The sequence below is a fragment of the Schistocerca serialis genome, chromosome 1 (assembly GCF_023864345.2).
Source record: "Schistocerca serialis cubense isolate TAMUIC-IGC-003099 chromosome 1, iqSchSeri2.2, whole genome shotgun sequence".
Classification (NCBI taxonomy): Eukaryota; Metazoa; Arthropoda; class Insecta; order Orthoptera; family Acrididae; genus Schistocerca; species Schistocerca serialis.
The window spans coordinates 879,882,472-879,906,064 of record NC_064638.1 but is presented as its reverse complement, the minus strand read 5'-3'; the positions used below and the strand labels follow the sequence as shown (position 1 = coordinate 879,906,064).

Below are 23,593 nucleotides of genomic sequence, written 5' to 3'. Positions count from 1 at the left end.
CAAACAGAGCAGAACAAAAAAAAATTGTAAAGCTTAATTTCTTTTGCATGCTTGTTTTGTCTTTGGAGGTGAACCACTTTCTTGAACACACATGGAATATATTGTAGAATATTGCTCTGTCAACTGTGCCACTGGCTTTGGAAATCCAGAGGAGACCTGAATTAGGCTGAAAACACTCCTTCTGACTGTGAGGCATATTTCAAATATTGCCATGTGAACACAGTTTATTTATTCATGCCGTATAGCAAATAATTCTGTGTGTTAAGTTGATCATTGGTGCAACAGTGTAGATGTCTCAATTTCAGTCATAATGCTCATGAAAGAAGACAATGTAGGCATATGTTGACAAAAATGAGTGGGAAATTTATAATCAAGTGTTAATGCTTGTAAAATCACAAAAATGTGTCATTGCTGTTTCAGCCCTGACAGTTAAAATGTATTTTAAGGGGTTCTACACTCTTACTTCTTTACACGTGTCTTGCAGTTCCTGTCTCTCTGTGCTCATCAATATCTACTAAACAAGAATCACAGCTGGACTGAAACTATGTCTGCAAGAGGATGTAAGGTGTAAAAAAACTACTTTACTGATTATACAATTCTGTACCAGATTATGAATTGGATCCGCATTTTTGCCTTTGCATCGACAAGCAAACATACAGAACACTTGGTCAGTGACTGTGTGACAGTTCACATAAGCATGTATCATCACTTTTAATTAAACAAAGTTCCCATGGTGCATGAGAGACAGATGTGCTATGATATCTTGCATTAGTTCAGAGTACAATGTGGCGGAAAGGAAGTGGCCTCAGTCTGTGTACCAAACAAGTGTTGGTATTTTGTGAAGAAGGTGTAGTGTTTGAATTAAATCCATATTAATGTAATACCTGTTCCCGTCAAGTGCAGTGAAACATTGTTGATAATAGTATTATAGATTTTATTCTGTCTATAATCAGTTGATTATTATTGGCTTATTTTCTTCATCACACACATAAAATGTTAGTTTGGTTCTCTTAGTCATTCTACAGTTTCATTTTTATTTTCACAATAAAGGTAATTATTTTAAAAAAGATAATGACAATAGTCCAAACATAGCAAATATGGTGAAATTATCAAAGAGCATTCTGTAATGACTGCAATGGTATTTTCCTTCTTCAGTCTTGTTGAATCATATGGGTTGCCAAAAGTTATTTGATAATATTTTTTAAATAAATTTCAGAGATCGTAATGAATGGTAGAGGAAAAAGAACATTTGAAAAAGTGTCCCAAACAAAGGAAGTTGATGATCTGTCACTAGTGGCAGATCTGCCTTCACACAAAGGGTCAGAGAAGAAGCATGAAAATGGTGATACAGGAGCCAGAGATGTAATAGAATCATCAAGCAGTGCCGCTACTAAAAACAGGTAAGTGCAGCACTGTCACCAGGAAGGTACAGTTTCGTATGTTGCCTTGGTTCATGGATGAACATAGACAGCACTTCCCATATTTGTTGTTCTCCCTTAACCACTGGAATTCTTGGGATAAAAGTACCTTTGATTCAAGAATTATTCATTTGTGTTGTTCAATATGCTCACTGTAAGTAAAGACACCATGTGTGACTGACCTTCGTAAAAGTCCTTACCAACAAAGGGGAAAAAATAATTTTTGACGTCTTGCCTGTTGGCTTCTGTTGCAGGATCCATGGACAAAATTTGTTTAACTGTTGTCCTGACATTTCACCAATATAAATGGTTGGCACTGTCAAAGATTCAACCTCTATTGTTAGTAGCGGACTGGAGTTGAGCCCTCAGTTTGAGATTATGTGAATCAGGACCCTGGTTTCTGGTAATGACTAGGAGAAAGCCTACAGAAGTTGGCGCGACAGATGCATATATAATCTCCAGCTGTGGGCTCAACTCCAATCCACCAGCAGCAATTGAAAGTGAACCTTTGACAATGTCAGTCACTTGTACCAGTCACTCGTACTGGTGAAATATTAGAAAAATCATTAAACAAATGTCTGACAAAGATGCCAGTACAAAAGCTAACAGGAAATACATCAACAAGTGGCCATAAGAACATCAAAAATTCTGTAAAATAAGTTATGTTTAACACTTCTGAACACAGTTTGAAAGGTTCCTAGTCCTTTTTTAGGTCGGGAAACTGGAAAATGTTTGCAGTCATGTCTGGAAAATGGTGGTTGTGCAACAGCTTCAGACCAGTTACTGATGTGCTAGCAGGACCATTGAGGCAATGAAAGTAACTTTTTTGTCCTCTGATCTTAGATCTTCTGCTTCAGTTCACTGTACAGCCTGAGAATGGTGCACATTAGGAGCCATTGATGTTTTGCTCTTCTCCAAGCATTTATGTAATACAGCTAATGTTGTTTTCAGACTATGATTAATGATAGCTCTTTGTTGTACAAGTGCAGTTTATATTAGCTGCTTGTGTCTGGTGATGAATGTTTACACTTCATAATTGAATGTGTGATTCACAGAACATGATCCGTGAGGGAACAGATTAAAACTTCTTTTACTGTTCTTCTATGCTTGAATGTTTTATCCATAAATCACTTCCCGCTATTGTCTTCATAGTTATCTCTCAATTGTTTTGCTTTGCTTCATTCAGCTTTTTAAAGTAACTTTTGAAGATAAATATTCCATACTCTATGGGCTATTCATGTGGCAAAGCACTCATTTATCGTAATGCCACTGTATAAAGGAGAAAGTGAAGACTTGAGTACTAGTTTTATACAGTGGAACCTCGCATAGAAAGCATAATTCGTACCAGAATCTTAGTGCAAAACACTCGTTAAGCAAAACAACCTGTCCAATATGTAAAATACAATAATGCGTTCCATGCAGAAAAAATAATAAAATTTTTATCTTACTCATGCCATTAGTTCAAAGAAAATTATGCATACAATATTATGTATTTTATTATTCATGATACATAACTAATTCTTTTTTTACTAGGAAGCTATCTATAGTCACTTGTTTCTGCTGATGCTTCAACACTTTGAAAAAATCTGACACAGCATTATCACCAAATAAATTTTGTAGCACTTATAGCCACTCCTTTATTGGGGTGATGATTCTCAATGTTTGATGCAGCTGATCCCATGCTTTCAGCATTTCTCTTGTTGTGCCAGAAGATTGCTGCTTTGCTGTTACTGCCTCCTCCTCCTCCTGACTTCTTACCAGAACTGCTTGCTGTGAAATACACTGCAACTTTGTAAGCTCTTTGGTAGTCGTTTCATGGCTATGATCTTCCACAAGCTCATTGAAGTCATTGTCATCCACTTCTAGCCACATGCTCTTGGCCAAAGACACAATCTCGTTGACTACAATCTCCACAGGTACTGAGTCAAATGCCTCAGAGTCACATTCAACAACACACACTGGCCAAAGCTTCTTCCTAGCAGAAGTGAGAGTTCTCTTGGTAATCCCTTCCCACACCTTTTTGATCAACTTGATGCAGGCAATGATGTTGAAGTGATACTTCCAAAACTCTATGAGAGTGAGATTGGTAGCTTCAGTCAACTCAAAGCAATGCTTGAAGAGTGTTTTAGTGTCTGCTGGCCCATAGATCCAGTCACAAAAAAGAGCAAGTCACCAAAGCCTTGTTGTTGGATCTCCAGATCATGTTTAACCTGCCCTTCTGGACTTTGCATTTCTTGAAGGCTCTGGGGTTTCTGACTGGTAAGCAAGCAGCAGTTTAATTTTCAAATTGCTACTTGCATTGGTTGGCACAAACATCAGTGAGATGGTCATTGGCTTGTGACGAGGCAATGCATTCTCCACTGCTGTTTCTTTTTCCAGAATAGACCTGTCTCATCACAATTAAAAACCTGTAGCAGCTGATAACCCTAAGGATCTGCGAGCATCTTGAAGCTGCTGATGAAGTTCTCTGCTCCCTTTTGTGTCAGAGCCGGCTGATTAGCTGTACCTGACAGCACTGTAGATTCCTGTTCTTCCATTAAGCTTCTTGAACCACCCATGGCTTCCCTTAAATACTTCTTCTGCTGCTGATGATCGTGTTGTCTTCATAACGAGTTCAGCTAAAATCATTCTCTCCTTCTCACAAATGATGATCTTGCTAATAGTGTCGCCCTGCAATTGATTTTGATTCATCCATATAAGGAGCAACCTTTCGACATTGTCCAGAATATGAAACTGTTGTTTACATACTCACTCCCTTTGAAGCGTCTATCTCCTTAATCTTGTTCTTGTTCTTGAGGATAGTGCAAACAGTTGATGTTGACCGACCGTATGTGCATGCTGAGCAATGCTCACATCATGTTTGTGTTCCTCAGTGATTTTACATTTCATTTCTAAGGTAGTTTTCTTTGTCTTATGGCCGTCTTCTTGCAACCTTATCTTTGGGGACATTTCTATGAAGGTTATTAAAATTTGCACACACACAAAATAATAATTAAAAAAAGACACTGTACGAACATGAGTTTAGAAAAATGTGTGATCACAAGCTGTACTAACATGGTAGCAGAAAGAACGCTAAACCTAGACTGTAGTATGTTCATATGCCGCTGCCTGTGGCTAGCATTGCTGCCTCTCGATCACGGGGTCTGCCAGATAGGTCTGCCAGAACTTGTGGCTCAGTTTATCTGATTTTTCCTGGCAGCCCAAAAAAGTACTGCTCATATTTGCCACTCCATCAGTAGAGAAAAACGAGGGAGAACATCCATTAAAGTCATCAAGAGTAATGTATTGAAAGTCATTGCTGCTGACACATCCATCGTAAACATATCGAAACTTGCTTGTGTTGGTGTACATCACTAGTTTCATTGAAAATTGTTGGATACTATTCAGAATATTTTACAAACTTTTTCAAATTGTGTTAGACTTTGTTAGCCATAATGGAACCTACTTAACTATTTTGTCATGCAAAAGCCATCTATAGTTTGAACGCCAATGCCTGGGGGACAGATCTAGGTTACTTACAGGGACTATCTCTACCAATAAATTGTAGTTAGAATTTTCATCTGTGTGACCGCAGATCACTAACACCTGCACCACGAGGTAATGCAGTGAAGATTAACATTCTCAACAGGGTTGCCCTTGCAGACCTGTTTTCTCACACTTTAACATAAAATTAGACATAGAACACTGCATGTGTACACCTTTATCAATTCTACATTTGCCAAGACAGCAAGATGTATGATTATTCGACGTTTAATGACAAACAATGCTTTCTGACACTTTATTCCAAGAAGAAAGCCTCACTTCAGTGAATGCTTTAAACACATTTTCATCTTGTTTAGTTTTATGTGCGAAAGAGTCACTGGAGGAACTCATTTCCTTACACAAAGAACAAAACACTTTACCGCACTTATTATTGTATAACATCCATTTATATTTGTCTTTCCACTGTTTTTGAAAAGAATGACCACCAGCAACATGACCAGTTTTCTTTGTTGCATACAATACAGCCACTGCATATCACATAGCCAAATCACTTTTCTTCGCTGATGAGTGAACAGTGAATTTATCTACTACCAAAACCAACAAAAACAAAGAAAACACAAAATAAATTGTAATTGTATATGATACTGTGGTATGCAGTAAAAAACTGTGATCTAAAATCTGTACCACAAAGAACGGTACTGATAGAGCGAATATCTGTTTACACGAAGCAGGCAGTTTAAACCTCAGCTGGCCATTGCCCATTGGGCAAAACGTTCAAAAACTTTTGTGATGTTCCCATGAGAGAGTAGTGCTGAGCACTGGTCAAATCATTTCTGGAGGATCGAGAAGTGGTGGGCTGTGCTTGCATCGGCCAACACGAGATCATGACATCAAAATAGGCAAAATTAACAACTCAGAATTTTTTTTTTATACTCCACATTTTGTGCAGTTGCTAAGCATTGTAAAAAGATTTGGTGCTGTGTGCGAGCACCCCTTGAGACAGCACCCCTGCTCATCCTGAAGTTTTGTACACCAGTGCACTAATGCAGATTAGGTATGAGGAAATTAAAAGAAATAGAGAGTAGGATCTATACTCTGGTCAGTTCGAATTTTGTGCTTGTGGTAGTGATCACTCTAAATGTAGTGTATAGGAAAAGTGCATCGTACCAGTACTGTTTGTATGCAGTCCTGTAAGGAGCAGTCAGGTGAAAATGAGATAGATGGAAAAAAGTAAGTTAACTGTTTATTATTTCAAAGGTATCTTGTAATACACTTCTCCCACTGTGAGACAAGATGGTCAGTGCCTTCATGGAAAAATGTTTGTGGTTACCAGTACAACCATGATTGTACCCAGGCATGCACCTTTTTGTCCGGAGCGAATCCATGGCCACGAATATCTCTCTTTAGGGCTCCAAAAATATGAAAATCGCATGGAGAGAGATCAGGACGGTATGGAGGATGTATAATGGCTTCCCAGTGTAATTGAAATGACCTTGACAACATGTGGGTGGATCCCTATAGATTTCTTACAAACGTTTGAGTAATCTGCACACCTCACTGATATCAGTTAACTATTTTTATTCTCAAGTTTCAGTGATTTGATAACTGAAAATTTGTTTCTTTTCTAACACTCATTACTGTGTCTTATTTTGTTTTGAAGTTATTCTGAGATCATGTGCAATATGTGGAAAGTTTATTCTATTAGCTCGTGTCATCACATTCATTAGACCTTACAGTATTGTGCAGTGAGCTAATTGTGGTAGCTCTCGATTATGCTGTAAGCTATATACATTCCCTGTATCTCTTATTTGGGATTTCTGTGAGCTCTTTCAATTAAATTATTTATTTTCTGTCTTCCCTTTTTTTAGTAAAATCATAGTAAAGTATTTGTGTTTCGTTGCTATAGACATAAATGTGCTGATAAAGCTGTGCCTTCTGCTTTCTGTTCCTGTTCCTGTTAATGCTTGTCTACCCAAATTTTCTTTGCCAGTTTTCTTCATAGAAAATAGAGATAAACTGACCATTAGCTACCAAGAGTGCTTGCAATTGTAGCATTACAGGAATTATCAGTGTACAAGTAATGGAATGTTATTTACTTTCTGAAGTCACTAGCAATTCCTTCATTCATTATAGTTTCAGATGTTTTACTGATTTGTTTTTTCCTGAAGATTGTGTGCTTGTTGCACTGAGCAGTAATAGATGTCATTTGTGATTGCCTGAACTTAACTTTTACCCCGTTTAAACTTGCACCTCATTGTTACCTGACACTGTAAAGAAATGTTCCAGAGATCTGTGGTATTGATTCTCACCAGCTGTTGTCTTGTGTCCGTCAGCTCCTGGTATCAGCCACTAATACCCAGTGGTACAGATAGGATCTGGTCTGCAAATAAATCTTCCTCATATGCGGACACATGCAATTAAATAGAATTAAGATTATTAAAACCGAGTACAATGCATAAGAAACAACAGATTAGACTCGTTATCTTCTTTTAAGTTCTCCAGGGTGGCTGTGATGACATCTGGCATATTTTCAGTAAACCAACAAAAATGTAGTATGAAGTTTTCAACTTATATTTGAAGCTGGTAAGTCATTATAGAAGATAAAATGAAGGAATGCAAAGTTCTCAGCCAAATCGATGTATAGAAATAACATGAGGTATTAATGAGTCATGAAAACCACCTCAGCTGTATTAATATTCATTTACTTTGTTACGACCAGTTTCATTTCTTTGACATCTTCAGGATGCTGATTTGCACTGAATTTAAGATGTAATTGGTCTGGTGGTGGTATGTAATGTTAAAGACCAAACACAAGAATACTGGTTGTAAACACTCTGTCAACCGCCTGGCTGAAGTATGGCAAGCAGGTGCAGCACACTGCATACAGGAAACACAACATGATGTGTAGTTGTAAAAGTTATGATAGCATGAAGACTCCATCAGATTGGCTGACAATCAGTTCATCACGTTCACATATAACAGCCCTGCAATTTGCTGACAAGTTCAGCTTTTAATAAAAGTTGTAGTGGCATTTCAAAATACAGTTTTCGTGGCAGTAATGCGACTGATTTAAAACTTTACTCATTTATTTATGTAACTGTTAGTATGTCACATAAATATGGTTTTGTTTACTCTGTTTTATTTACTTTGATTTCATCTCTTACCTGTGATTACAGTTATATTAAATAACACTGTTGATGTGTTGTTTCTTCTAAATAATTTCCTGTGTCTTATGTCTCTCGTGATCCAAAGTTTGATGCAATTTTTTTTCTTTGATAACATTTGTGCCTTCCTTTTTTATTGCTCTGTGTTCATCTTAAATTTCAGCGAAGGAGTGAAAAAGTAAAAATTGAGAGAATACTTTTTTTTTTTTAAATTTGTGTCTGTCGGCTTCACTGCAGAAGTACCAATTTTCACAGTTGATAGGGGAAGGCCCCTATTTTTTCCCAAACAGTGTCAGTATTCAGTTTTATTTGCTTCATTAGATGATTGGTGTTACACATTATTTACTTCTTTTAGTGTGATATTTGCTACTGTTTTATATATGAAACAATTCCTGTATTCAAGGTACAGTGATGACTTTTTTTGTTTTTTCATAGGGATACACTTCATAATAATGAGAAACAAAATGCAGAGGAAATCTGTAAACAAAAGAATGTCCATCGGTGTGCTGTTCATCCACAATATGAAGATGTCAGTGATGAAGAGGGGGAGTTGCAGATCTGTGAAGAGGAAGGAGATGAGGAAGGGGAGACACAAGACAACAATTCAGAAGAAAATGTTGTTAGAGTGCACACTGTGCTCTCACATGAGGACATTTGTGAAGAAAAACAGACGACTTCATTACATCTTTCTGAGTCTGATAAATTAATCAAAGGACAAGATACTGAAGGCAGTAATTTAACTTCACATCAGAAAGATGCTGATCTTGAACCACCTCAGTACAGCTGTGGAAATCAAGCAGTACTGCTAGAATGTCAAACTGTATCATCAGTACCTGAAGAGCATGAAGTACATAGTAATAAAAAATTGTCTACAGTTGCTAGAGATGAATTGCAAGTGACAATGCAGAAGGAATCCCTGTCACCACTAAAAAAACTGCCAGAAATTAAGCAACCATGCAGTCCACTGCAACAAGCTGAGCAAAACTACAGTAGTAATGATCTCTCATCTGAGACTTCAAGGCCCATTTTTCCTGATGTGAAAGCAAGGGAAACCATGGAGCTAGGATATTGTGGTTCATTAGACGCACCAGATTCTCTTCAAAATGAAAAGAGCGTTCTTGATTTTGATGAGAGTCCCAGTAAATCGACACCTGAGGGAAGAATAGGTGCTGAAGATACATCAACACCATTTAGGAAAGTCTCACGAAAAACTATTAATGAAAAGGATGTCCATGGAAGAAACAGTGAAGAGCAAGAGGTCAGAGAGAGTCGTAATACTGTGTGTATGAATAAAGTTCTTATATACAGTTCTTCAAAGAGTTCCAACAGAAGAATTTCATCAAAAGCACGGATGAAATGTGCTGACATAGATTCACTGCCACCAAGCTATCAGATTTTGCGTAGGGATCTGAATGAGGTATTAGAACAAGAAAAACTATGTCAAGCCTCATACTCATTACCAAGAAAAGTGCCAAAGAAAATGTCAGTACCAAAGGTAGGAGGATATCGTAGACCTAGAGAGTTCCAGAAGGCACAGGTGATAAACGATGAAGAGGGAAGTTCATGGAAAAAAATTAGGAGAGAAGAACCTGATAGCGCAAACTCAGAAGTAAGTGTTGAAGATCAAGAAAAATCATCTGTTCAGGAGGCAGCTGAGTATATGGTAGACCAGAATCCACATACTACAAAAAATTTGTGTCAGGAGCATACAGACTTGACAGCCGAGAAACATATGGATGGGCATCAGCATAATCAACATCAGAAAAAGAAGAAACCAGCCATAGTGCAGCCAGAAGGAATGGAGGTATGCCATGATAAACCTGCTTTGCCAGAAAAGGAATCAACAGTGTCCTCTGTGTGTCAGTCAGATTTGATGACAAATAAAAGAAAAAAATGCACAGTTAGACTGAAAAGATGTGACCGTTTCTCGTGGATACAATGTGCAAATGAATCTACTGTTGCAGAATCAGAAGACATTGGCATTGAGAAGACCCCTACCTCTGATGAGTGTGGCAAGACAGAGAGTCTACCTGAGAAGAATGTAGCTTCAGAGCACACACCTTCTCAAGAGTTAAATGACCAATGTGATGAATCTTCAGTTATACCAACATGTAGTAAAATTCAAATGGAGAATAAGACTAGTGTAGCAGAAGAAGAGCTTGAAGCAGTTTACTCTCATGGACATAAATTGGATACAGATGTTTCCGATTCTCAGCATAAAAAAATACTATTACAAGCTGAAAATAAAAAGAGAGATGGCAGTAACATCTCTGAAGTAGCAGAACAGTCACAGCAATGTCACTCCAGAAGTCCAGGTGAGGTTGCAGCACGTGAAAATATTGTAAACAGTCCCAACCAGGCTACACATTGCAGTTCTCCAGTTCATCATCAGAGCAGACAGGAAGATTTTACTAAGGAAAATGTGGACAACAGAGAACAAGATCATTCTGTAAACAGTGATGTAGAGGAAGAGGGGGATGAGAATAGTAGGTCATGTTACAGAATTGCTGAATCACAGTCAGAAGATCAGGTATCGCAGGATGTTGTAGAAAGGAGGGCAGAATCTCCTCATGTTGAGAACATTGTTGATCTGCCACAAGAGGTTGTTGAGGAGTACTTGCAGCAAAATGTGCTACTGGAAAGTGTTGAAGAACTGTTATCACTAGTGACAAAAAGTAAACACTTTAAAAATCTTAGGGGAAGACCATTAAGTGAAACCATTGTGACATTGACACGTGTTTTGAAAGAAATGAAGAACTCAAAAAAGATACCATACCAATCATTGCTAGACAAAATACAAATGGAGCAACATGTAACAGCTTCTGAAGTTCCCAGTGATTCCACAACAGAGCAGTCAGTGCCAGAACAACAAAGCCATGAGTTAAAGACAGAGTTTCAGCAGCATAATCAATCACCAATAAAACAGCCTTTATCAGTAACTGATGAAACTAAAGGACAACAAGTTATCCAAAAGCCAGAACAAAAATCGGCTACTGATTTTCAGGATCCAGAAGAAAAACTGCCTGAATCACATCTTTGTGAAGCAGACTCACAGGATATAGTGCTTCACCAGAGAGAGCCTCCTACACATGAAATGGAGGGGTTACATACAGAAAACAAAACGCTGCCACCAGCTCGACATAAAAGACATGAGAGTCAGAAACATGACTTTGGACGACAACCGCATACTTCTCAGTCACAGCAGATAGTGACTAGTAACCAGTCTGTCTCACAGGAATCTCTTTCATGTTCAGAACGAATGAACCAGTATTCAGAACCAACATCTGCAGACGAAGAAGAAACAAGACAACAGAAAGCTGATCAGCAATATGCCATACAGCATTCAGTTAAGGAAAGAGAACAGTTACAAGAGAAAGATGTGGAGCCTCATAATCCACAAGCCCCAATGTTAATACAACAGCAAGTACAAGATCAACATCGACTGATGCTCAATACGATAAAACAACAGAAACACCACTTACACAGCATGCAACAAATTGCACAGCAGAAAGAGGCGAAATGTCACAAGGAAATGCAGCAGTCATCGTTAGAGCAGCCAGTTATACAAACTCACACAGCAGTGCAGCAGTGGCACCATATACAACACACATCACACCATCATCAGACACAGTGTATAGATATGGATAAATTTGTGCCTCAGCAACAGAACGTTTACGGTGGTGCACCACACACAGAGAAGGTAACAAGTATTGTTCAGAACCCTTTGAGGTGCCATCAAACAATGTTGCAACAGCAACAACAGCTGCAACAGTTAGCATCACTGGAACAGCAGCCTATGAGGCAATTAGCTGCAATGCCAAATGCAGTGGAACAGCCACAACAAATTGTGCAGCAGCAGATGGAATGTCAACAGCAGCGAGCAGCACATCATATATCACGATCACACATCACAGGGGACCATCAGACAGTACCCCAAAATCATCAGCAGACACATCCCTATCATCATCGACTTTATTTCCCACAAATTCAGCAGCATTACCAGTTTCCTCATTCCACTGAAGTGCAGATGCGTGCCAATTATCCACATCAGTACCATTCAAGATACAACTCTCCATCAACATGGAGTTCAAATGCACATTTGTTGAGACAAGTTCCATGCGGTCCATTGGATGCGCAACAGTTGCAGCCACAGCAGCAACACTATCCCCATTTTCATCAACAGCAGCAACTTGAGAGGTGGCACTCTTCTAGGAGGCCAGGGACTGATGTAGCAGCAACAGTCCCAGCAGTGATGCCATCTCCTTCAAGTAAGTAGAAACTTTCTATACTGGAGATACTGAAAACTGGTTCCCACAATACAACCAGCCTCTACTGGATATCTCCCTAGTCATCTAGCCTCTTATTCCCCCTCCTCCCCTATTCTTTTTTCTGTCATTGTTTCCCTTTACTTCACATTTCTATTTTTCTCCATTACTCCTTTCAGTTATATTTTGCTGCCTCTCATATTTCCTATCTTTTCCTTTGGCTACATTCAACATTAGGTCCTGCTTTCCCTGCTAATGTTTGTCTATGGTTCATGTTTTAAAGTGTTCTTCTGCCATCTCTGTCAGCCGGCAGCTGTTGTCCCTCTGGTTTTGTCTGCCAACTCCCTGTTCTGCGCTCATAGGCTGCACAGCGCGCCCAGTTCACACGGTGCTCGGGGACCACAGCACAGCTACGACACCTGAGGAAGGGCTTATAACAGTCCAAAACCGGTTGTGTGAAAATTAAAGTAATTAACAACTGAAGCGGTATTTTCAACCTCTGCTGGAACTGTGTTCTTTGTTTTTGTCTAACATACGTCTGGATCTCTCTTCAACCACAAGTCTGAGTAACTTCTCTACTAAACTTCAAACAGTGGAAGCTCCAGGTAGTAACAACCATGTGGGATGCAAGCAGAAGTCAGGAGGGGATGGGGAAGGGGAAAGGATAGTAGTGTATGGGTGGGGAGAGAGACAAATGCTGTTTGATGGAGTTTGCAGAGAGTAGACTGTCAACAGGCAGGTTGTGGGACAGAGAGATAGGGAAAAAAGGAGCAAAAAAGGACAGGAGCAGGGAAAGATGGGCAGATGCACTGGCAGAGGGCTGCAAATAAACAGGGTAGGAGTTGAGAATGGGGAGGAGATGATAGGACAGAGGAGGTGTAAACCACTGGATGGAGAGTGTGGGGACAGTATGTCACCTTAGGTTGAGGCCATGATAATTATGGGAGTGAAGAATGTGTTATAATGATAACTCCCATCTGCACAGTTCAGAAAAGCTGGTGGTGTAGTAAAGGATGTAGATGGCTCAGGTATGAAGCTGCCATTGAAATCAAGTGTGTTATACTCAGATGCAAGTTGTGCCACAGGATGGTCTACTTTGTTTTTGGCCACAGTTTGGTGGTGGCCGTTCATCCTGGTGGACAGTTGATCGGTGGTCATACCAATTGCAGCAGAGCTGGTAAATGAAATGGCTGCTTTCACAGGTGGCCTGGCCCCTGATGAGGCGGGATAAACTTGTGACAGGACAGGAATAGGAAGTGATGGGTGGGCGAATTGGGCAGGTTTTGCACCTAGGTCTTCCACAGGAATATGATACTTGTGACAAGGGGTTGGGGTTGGGATTGGGATTGGCATAAGGATGGAATAGGCTGTTATAGAGGTTGGGTGGGCGATGGAACACCATTTAAGGAGGGTAGGAAACTGAACACCACCTGAGGTGTATGTTCCATCACCCACATAACATCCTTACCCACCCCTACGCCAATCCCAATCCCAGCCCCTTGCCCTGTGAAAGACCCAGGTGCAAAACCTGCCCAATCCACCCACCCAACACTAGCTATTCCACTCCTGTCACAGGTTCATCCTATCCTGTCAGGTGCCGGACCTCTGAAAGTAGCCATGTCACCAGCTCTGCTGCAAAACAACAGCTGCCAAACTGGGGCCAAGAGCCCAGTAGACTACCCTGTGGCACAACATACAGCTGAACATAGCACACTTGATGTCAGTGGCTGCTTCACTACCTGAGGTTTCTGGATCCTTCCCTCCACCACCAGCATTTCTAAACTGTGCCGACAGAAGTTATCTTTACAACACATTCTCCACTCCCATAACTATCCCGGCCTCAGCCTATGGTAACATACTGTCCCCATACTCTCCACCCAACAGTTTCCACCCCTCTGTCCTGTTATCTCCTCTCCATTCTCATCTCCCACCTAGTTCATCTGCAGCCCTCTGCCAATGCATCTGCCCATCTTTCTCCACTCCTCTCCTTTTTTTCCCCACCTCCCTGCCCCACAACCTCCTGATGCCGCACCTGTTGTCAGTCTAATCCCTGCACACTCCACCAGACACTGTTTGTCTCTCTCCCCAGCTGTACACTACTGTCCCCACCACTGCCCCCTTCAGACTGCTGCTTGCATTCCACATGATAGCTGCATTCTAGTATGAGATCTGCAGTTGGTGGTCTTGTGTGTGTGAGGTGTGCTTGCTTGCATGTGAATGGGGTGCGTGTCTCTTTTACTGATGAAGGCTGTGCCCAAAAGCTTTATGTAAGTGTCTTTTAATTGTGTCTTTCTGCAACTTGACATATCTTTTTTTATGGTAGGAAGCAATCTGTCTTTTCCTACATTTTGGTTTTACTACTAAATTTATAGTAGATACGTTCTCTCCAATCCTCTCCTCCCTTTTGCAAGGCGAAGGAATTTCTTGTTCTAAACACTAAAATCTGTTTTTCATCTGTACATCTTCTGACTCACAAAGAGAAGGCTCTTTCAGGTGCCATAATTTGATGTAGTCACTTTGTCATTTGTACGTTACTACAGTTTAATTACAGTGAATATTTTAAGAGATTGATGTATCGATCTGTCTTCACTAAAAGAAGTGGATACTTCCTTGATATGCTTTTTTGGCATTTGTTGGTTTCTCACATTTCACTGTTAGCATTTTTATTAGAGTATAGAAAATGCATTAAATTGTTGGTGAAAATTCAAGCAGCTGTCTTTAATCTTTCGACAGTAGTAGATTTCCTTGGTTATCTTATAAAGTATACCATTGATGTTCATCATGTCTACTGTATGACTCATTTGGAAGCTGTAAGTTTTCTATAATAGCACAAGATCATATAAACACTGTGTTTTCTTACACTTTACCTTAGCAGAACCAGTCAACGTTTGTACATGTTTTAGCAAATAAGATACTTATCATCCTATGTGTGCTAAAAACCCAGACAGTTCTTGAGAAAAGGTAACCAATGTAAGGCAAAGAGAGTGTTCATACTTTTTAAACCAATCATAGTTGCTTAGATTCTTTCTAATTGCCAGTTGAAATTTGGAACCTTTCTCTAAATAATTATTTTGAAAAGTCTGGGATGGACTAACAAAAATGTTATGAAAAGAATTGATTGCTACTCACCACATAAATGAGGTGTTGAGTTGCAGACAAGCACAATGAAAAGACTGCTAAACATTTAAGCTTTCAGCTAAAATGCCTTCTTTGGAAATAGAAAACACGCACACACACACACACACACACACACACACACACACACACACACACACACACATTACAACTCACACACATACCCACTTCCTCTGGCTGCTGCGGCCCCACTAACGTCCATTTTGGTAGACATGATCAACAGTGGCTAAACTTCTGATATGAACAATTTTCTTGAGATAATCTATGTTTTACTTACAAGTTTTGTTAATGCAGTTGTGTTGAAATGTATGATGACAACAGGTTGTTTGCAAAGTTAGGTCAGTGTCCATTAGTTTCAAGTAAATTCAGTGTGCCACAACTGCTACTTTTTGTACCAGTAAGTCTAGAATTGGTACTTCTCCATTATTCTACATCAAGATATTTCAAATTTTGGTATTGGCATTGCTGACATGTTGCAGAAACAGAAATGAAGTCGCAGTTGTGTGTGAGCAGATGGTGACGTTTTGTCAGCATATTTCTAAGAACAAGAAAGGTAAAATATATAGAATTGATGCTTTTTTTCGTCAATATTCCCAATGTAAGGCTAAAAGTTTGCATGTCATTATCAATCAAAGATGCCTTAGTGGAAACATTTAATAGGAGATTGCTCCTGAAATGTCGTATTTGCTCTGTGGAATCAGCATTAGCGGTCTGATGTTCCTGTATTTTAGCAGCACTTCGCAAGTGCAGTATAAACTTTTATCACAGCCAGGACAATTAATTTTTTATACCCCACTGTTGGCTAGTTATTGGGTCTTATATTTGTCAATCAGGCAGGCACATAACAAGTAGGCGGGGTAAACATGAACACAGCTGAAAGTTGCAGTATTATGAGTCCATGTATTCTGAGCATGCACTAAGTGAGAACCACAGCTACCAGCCACAATCCAGTGCCCTCCATTTGGCAAACAAAGACCAAAAACTTGATTTGTGTTAAATATTCAAACACATTTCAGTACTTCCCCTCTCCTAACTCAAGCCTCACTGTCTGTTCCATTTTATTCCTCAACTTTTCCTGTATTTATTTATTAATTTATTGTGATTGTGTATGTGCTCCACATATTTTGCTGTTTGATTCTATATACATCTCCCTCAAAGCAAAAGAAATGTTTTGTATGCTTAATATATAATTTAGTTTATGTATTTACTGTTGCTGTTGCCTTTTCTATCCATTACTCTGTTTCTGCATCATCTTCAATATGCAATACCTTTTACAACTATTTTTCAGTACTCATTTATGGGATTAATTTTATTTTATTGTTATTTTTAATTTAATTTACATTGTTATATGAGGGGGACACAAACATAACTGGAATTTTTGTTATTTTACATTTCTATTAAATTCTACTTTCACAGAACTTTAGTCCCCTTCAAAGCAGTGACCCTGTGCATTAATGCACTTGTCCCAACACTTTGGTCACTGCTGAAAACTATTCTGGAACTCTTGATGCAGGATACCGCTCAGAGCTGTCAGTGTGTTTTCTTTAATGTCATCCATATCACTGAATCGCTTTCCTTTCAGAGTGTGCTTCATCTGTGGAAACAAAGAAAAGTCAGGCAGAGCCAGATCAAGTGAGAAGGATGGATGAGACATAAGCAAAATGTTTTTTTTTTTTTTCCCCACGAACCGTCAGAGCTGTGTGGGACGAAGCTTTGTCATGGTGGAGCAACCAGTTCCCATTTCTCCACGCTTCTGGTCATTTGTGTCACACACTCTTGTGTAATCTTTGTAACACATACAGATAAAAATGTTGATTCATTGTTTGTCCTGGAGGAATAAACTACTTGTAGCTGATGCCATTGACATCGAAAAAACAAATCAATTATTATTATTATTTTTTTTTTTTCCCCACATTGGAATGCACTTGACTTGCTTTCTTGGTTTCTAGTAACATTTCAGTATTCCACTGGCTCAACACTTGCTTTGACTTTGGATCATACCCAAAGCACCAACTGTCATTCCCATTCAAAGTTCTTTTAAGAAAATATGATATTGTTCTGCACATCACTCTACAAGTCGCAGTAAGCATTGACGGGGTTTTCTCTTTGGTCATCTGTGAGCTAACAAGGAACAAATTTTGCAGACACCCATCTCGTGCAAATCTTTGGTTAAAATTTCATGACACTTTTCATTTCCTCAGAAATTTGGTTAATGGCCCTTTGACGGTTTTCATCAGTTGCACATTTGATTGTGGCAATGTTTTCATCATTGAGTGTTGCCAGATTTGAAATGAGAAAACCACACGTAGACATGTGATTTCACTGAAGTATCACAATTAAAGGCTTGCCAAAGCACCGCTTTAATCTCAACTCCACCCTAAAATAAAACAAAATTTCACACAAACTCTTTTCTCTTTCTTATCAGCCATGTCATTATTCACCAAACGGTTGAAATAGGAATGCAAACAACAGAGCACCACAAACCAACCAGTTAACTCTGACTGATGACAGCTTACTGAGTAATGTGGGAGACCACAAACTAAAACCACATAGTGGCTCAACACCTAACTACTTAAAGTGTGTGCACAACAGTTCGGTGCCAGTTAGTTTTGGGTGTCACCTTATATAGGCTATTAGACTGTTGTGCTGTATGTATATCTTCTCTTCCTTTGAGTGTAATTATTACACCCATAGTTTTTCTATTTTTTTCTGGTTTGTTGCCTTTATATTTATTTACAGGTAACTTTTAACATTTTATTTTACCATTACCCTATCAAAGATTACTCTGCATTTGGATCTCTTCATGCATAGTATCTGTTGCAATGTTGTTCACTGGTATTGTACAGTATTTGACAATAATAGTCATTTAAATTCTGATGATGGCTTTGTAAGCCAAGAACTGGTTAATGAAATAAATGAATGGTATTAGAATAGTCACAGTTTTGTGCTTCTTGTCTTTAAATATGAAGTTGTTCTACCTAGAAGTGGCAGAAGAATCAGTCAGCATTAACTTTCTGATGTTTTTTCTGTATTTTAATGGCACAATGCAAGCAAACATACTGATTTTCCCTAGCTGAGCCCTATTGTTCCTGATATATAATGTTCACTTTAAATTGTTTGATTTCACATCAATACACAAGAAAGAAAAAAATTCTTTTGTTAGCTGCTGAAGTTAGTTTTTGGTCAGTAATTATATTTTTCAGGAAAAAAAAAAAAACAAAAATATATATCACCAATAAAAAAACATTATATGTACCAGTAGCTTAATGTATTGTTCAAAGATTTGAAATCTACTCTGTCATCATTGCTCTATGAAAATTCCTAGGATTTGTTTCTAGTTGCGCCAGAGTGAATAAATTACTTTGGGAAATTTCCTGTATGTTGACATGTTCTCTTCGATGCCCTTGTAACAGGCATTGTGCTTTAACTACTGAGAATGACGATGCTGTATCATGGAACATTGATACTTCAAAATGGAATGGGAGATAAAGTGTTATCTGTAAATGTTATCACATTTTTAGATATCTTATACTGATGATAACTTGTGGGATCTGGAGTTTTAGAACAGCATCTGTTTTTCATCACATAAAGTTTGCAGGAGTGAAACAGACATCTATTCTTATTAAAATTGACTTTAGATTCAGTACTATGATGCCATTCTTGGCAAAATCATTGCCTTTTACAGGAAGTGAGTGACTGTTCAATAGTGTAAGATACTTTCCATTTAAGACTGAGTTTAGATTATTATATGTTCTTTTAATTTAATTTTTTGGTTCTCTGTTTTCTCCAGAGGTGTAGTACTGTCACATTTTTTTGTAATTTTGTTATTGATAATGGTAGTAGCTCATTAGGTTAGTGGTAACATTCTGCTTTGATTTGTAGGCCTTGTTGCCTGCTATTATTTTCATTTGAAATTGGCACTCGTCTTTTTTTCTTTTTCACCTCTGTTTCGTTTATTTATTTTTTCCTCCTTTACTTGGTGCATGACATACTCAAGTGTGTATACTTGTGTGCAAAGAAAAGTGTGAAGAAGCTAACAAATAGTGTACAACTTTTTTCATTACCAAACTAACTTTTTCCAAGAATGTACAAACCTAAAAAAATGCGTGTCGTGTATAACGAAATGAGGTGTGATAGTGCATTTGTGAAGACTCTGGCTTCACATTCAGGAAAATGGAGGCTCATGTCCTGTGTGACCATCCCTACTTAGGTTTTCCGTGATTGTACTGAATCACTTCAGACAAATTGCAGTATGATTTCTTCATCAAAGCTAGACCAACCACATGTCCTGTCCTCTCATTAAACACAGTCATATGTCTGTATGAATGAATTAAAATTTTAGCATATCTTTGTTTTATGATTTATTTTTGTTTAAGACTGTGTCCAACCTCTAGAATACATGGGGTTAAAAGTTCACAATAACATAGTAGGGAGGTATATATTTAACTTGGAACTTGGTTCACTGAAAAGATTGCTCTTTACTCTTCTTGTGGAAAAGTGTTGTTATTCTACTGAAGAATTCATTTAGGACAGTTTCAAAGCTTGATCAAGGATGTTATATATTTTTTTTGTATACTGCAAACTATAGTAAGTATTTGTGTAGTTGTTTTTAATTATTCTTTCTTGTTCTTACTTCACACCTATGATACATGTGAGTAAGTTCATTTTCCGCCCCTGCTATAGAACTTAAGATTTTTTAGTAGTGTTTCCCTGCTACTATTTTCTTGGTTTCATTTAACTGGTCATTAATTTCTGTATGAAAAAGCAGTTTTCACACCCAAAAACATCTACCTTTGTATAATTTACATCTAGTGGTTGGGCTATCTAATTTTGTAATTTACCTCAGCTCAGTACAGCCGATAGATATACACAAATCAGAACTGAAAATTTACATTCCTAGCTTTCGGAACTTTGTTCCTTCATCAGGGAGGAGAGAGGGGAAAAAAGGGAAGAAGGGAAAGTGGATTCAGTTACTCACAACCCAGGTTATGAAGCAACAGGGAAAGGTAAACAGGGAGGGTAGCAAGGATGGAGGCATGGTTGTCAGAGGGAAGCCAAAGATATTCTACTGTAAGTACTGTGCCAGCTTCAAACGAAAGAGGATGCATACAGAAGTAAAGAGGTATATAGTATAAAGATAAACACAACTATGTAGGATAAAAAGATGCGTGAATGGCTAAAGAGGAAAGGGAAAGAGGAGAAGACTGAAGAGTGAATGGGAATGAGGTTGTTTAACGTAGGTTCAGTCCAGGGGGATGGCGGGATGAAAGGATGTGTTGGAGTGCAAGTTCCCATCTCCGCAGTTCAGAGGGACTGGTGTTGGGTGGGAGAAGCCAAATGGCACATACGGTGTAGCAGGTTCCTAGGTCCCTAGAGTTATGCTGGAGGGCATGCTCCGCTACTGGGTATTGGGCATCTCCTAGGCGGACAGTTCATCTGTGTCCGTTCATGCGCTCAGCCAGTTTGGTTGTTGTCATGCCGATGTAAAAGGCTGTGCAGTGCAGGCATGTCAGTTGATAAATGACATGTGTAGTTTCACACGTAGCCCTGCCTTGAATTGTGTATGTTTTACCAGTAGCAGGGCTGGAGTAGGTGGTTGTGGGGGGATGCATGGGGCAGGTTTTGCAGCAGGGTCGGTTACAGGGGTAGGAACCGCTGGGTAGAGAAGGTAGTCTGGGAATATTGTAGGGTTTAACAAGGATGTTACGGAGGTTAGGGGGGCGACGAAAGGCAACTCTGGGTGGTGTGGGGAGAATTTTGTCAAGGGATGATCTCATTTCAGGGGTTGACTTGAGAAAGTCATATCCCTGGTGGAGTAATTTGTTGATGTTTTCGAGGCGAGGATAATATTGGGTGACAAGAGGGATGCTTCTGTGTGGTCTGGGGGTAGGAACATTGTTGTTGGACAGGGAGGAATGTATTGCTCGGGAAATCTGTTTGTGGACAAGGTCTGCAGGATAGTTGCGGGAGAGGAAAGCACTGGTCAGGTTATTGGTGTAGTTGTTGAGGGATTCGTCACTGGAGCAGATACGTTTGCCACGAATACCTAGGCTGTAGGGAAGGGAGCGTTTGATGTGGAAAGGATGGCAGCTATCAAAGTGAAGGTATTGTTGTTTGTTTGTGGGTTTGATATGGACAGAGGTGTGGATGTGAGCTTCAACAAGATGAAGGTCAACATCCAGGAAGGTGGCTTGGGTTTTGGAGAAGGACCAGGTGAAATTCAGATTCGAAAAGGAGTTGAGATTATGGAGGAAATTAAGGAGTGTTTCTTCACCATGAGTCCAGACCACAAAGATGTCATCTATAAACCTATACCAGGCCAGGGGAAGCAGCTGTTGGGTCTTCAGGAAAGCCTCCTCCATGCGGCCCATGAAGAGGTTGGCATAGGAGGGAGCCATCCTGGTTCCCATGGCCGTTCCCCTGATTTGTTTGTAGGTCTGGCCTTCAAAAGTGAAGTAATTATGGGTGAGGATGAAGTTGGTAAGTGTGATAAGGAACGAGGTTTTTGGAAGATCTTCGGATGGGCGTTGGGAGAGGTAGTGCTCAAGGGCAGAGAGACCATGGGTATGTGGGATGTTTGTGTAAAGGGATGTAGCATCTATGGTGACAAGAAAGGTTTCAGGTGGGAGAGGAGTGGGAATGGATTTGAGGCATTCTAGGAAGTGGTTTGTGTCTTTGATGTAGGATGGGAGTCTGCGGGTGATAGGTTGTAGGTGCTGGTCTACCAGAGCTGAGATACGTTCGGTTGGGGATTTGAAGCCACAAAGAGAACCATCCTGGCCGTCCCATTGTAGCAGGCTTCAAATCCCCAACCGAACGTATCTCAGCTCTGGTAGACCAGCACCTACAACCTATCACCCGCAGACTCCCATCCTACATCAAAGACACAAACCACTTCCTAGAACGCCTCAAATCCATTCCCACTCCTCTCCCACCTGAAACCTTTCTTGTCACCATAGATGCTACATCCCTTTACACAAACATCCCACATACCCATGGTCTCTCTGCCCTTGAGCACTACCTCTCCCAACGCCCATCCGAAGATCTTCCAAAAACCTCGTTCCTTATCACACTTACCAACTTCATCCTCACCCATAATTACTTCACTTTTGAAGGCCAGACCTACAAACAAATCAGGGGAACGGCCATGGGAACCAGGATGGCTCCCTCCTATGCCAACCTCTTCATGGGCCGCATGGAGGAGGCTTTCCTGAAGACCCAACAGCTGCTTCCCCTGGCCTGGTATAGGTTTATAGATGACATCTTTGTGGTCTGGACTCATGGTGAAGAAACACTCCTTAATTTCCTCCATAATCTCAACTCCTTTTCGAATCTGAATTTCACCTGGTCCTTCTCCAAAACCCAAGCCACCTTCCTGGATGTTGACCTTCATCTTGTTGAAGCTCACATCCACACCTCTGTCCATATCAAACCCACAAACAAACAACAGTACCTTCACTTTGATAGCTGCCATCCTTTCCACATCAAACGCTCCCTTCCCTACAGCCTAGGTATTCGTGGCAAACGTATCTGCTCCAGTGACGAATCCCTCAACAACTACACCAATAACCTGACCAGTGCTTTCCTCTCCCGCAACTATCCTGCAGACCTTGTCCACAAACAGATTTCCCGAGCAATACATTCCTCCCTGTCCAACAACAATGTTCCTACCCCCAGACCACACAGAAGCATCCCTCTTGTCACCCAATATTATCCTCGCCTCGAAAACATCAACAAATTACTCCGCCAGGGATATGACTTTCTCAAGTCAACCCCTGAAATGAGATCATCCCTTGACAAAATTCTCCCCACACCACCCAGAGTTGCCTTTCGTCGCCCCCCTAACCTCCGTAACATCCTTGTTAAACCCTACAATATTCCCAGACTACCTTCTCTACCCAGCGGTTCCTACCCCTGTAACCGACCCCGCTGCAAAACCTGCCCCATGCATCCCCCCACAACCACCTACTCCAGCCCCGCTACTGGTAAAACATACACAATTCAAGGCAGGGCTACGTGTGAAACTACACATGTCATTTATCAACTGACATGCCTGCACTGCACAGCCTTTTACATCGGCATGACAACAACCAAACTGGCTGAGCGCATGAACGGACACAGACGAACT

At 39.9% G+C, this 23,593-nt stretch overlaps 1 protein-coding gene across 1 annotated transcript in view; it reads left to right on the top strand.

Annotated features, from left to right (window-relative positions):
• The window catches only part of LOC126443737 (uncharacterized), a 448,679-nt gene that overhangs the window by 354,887 nt on the left and 70,199 nt on the right, over nucleotides 1–23,593 (top strand). The window contains exons 7-8 of the mRNA XM_050090959.1: nucleotides 1,217–1,400; nucleotides 8,501–12,333. Of these exons, the coding sequence (XP_049946916.1) occupies nucleotides 1,217–1,400; nucleotides 8,501–12,333 (4,017 nt within the window). The remainder of the gene's footprint in view (nucleotides 1–1,216; nucleotides 1,401–8,500; nucleotides 12,334–23,593) is intronic.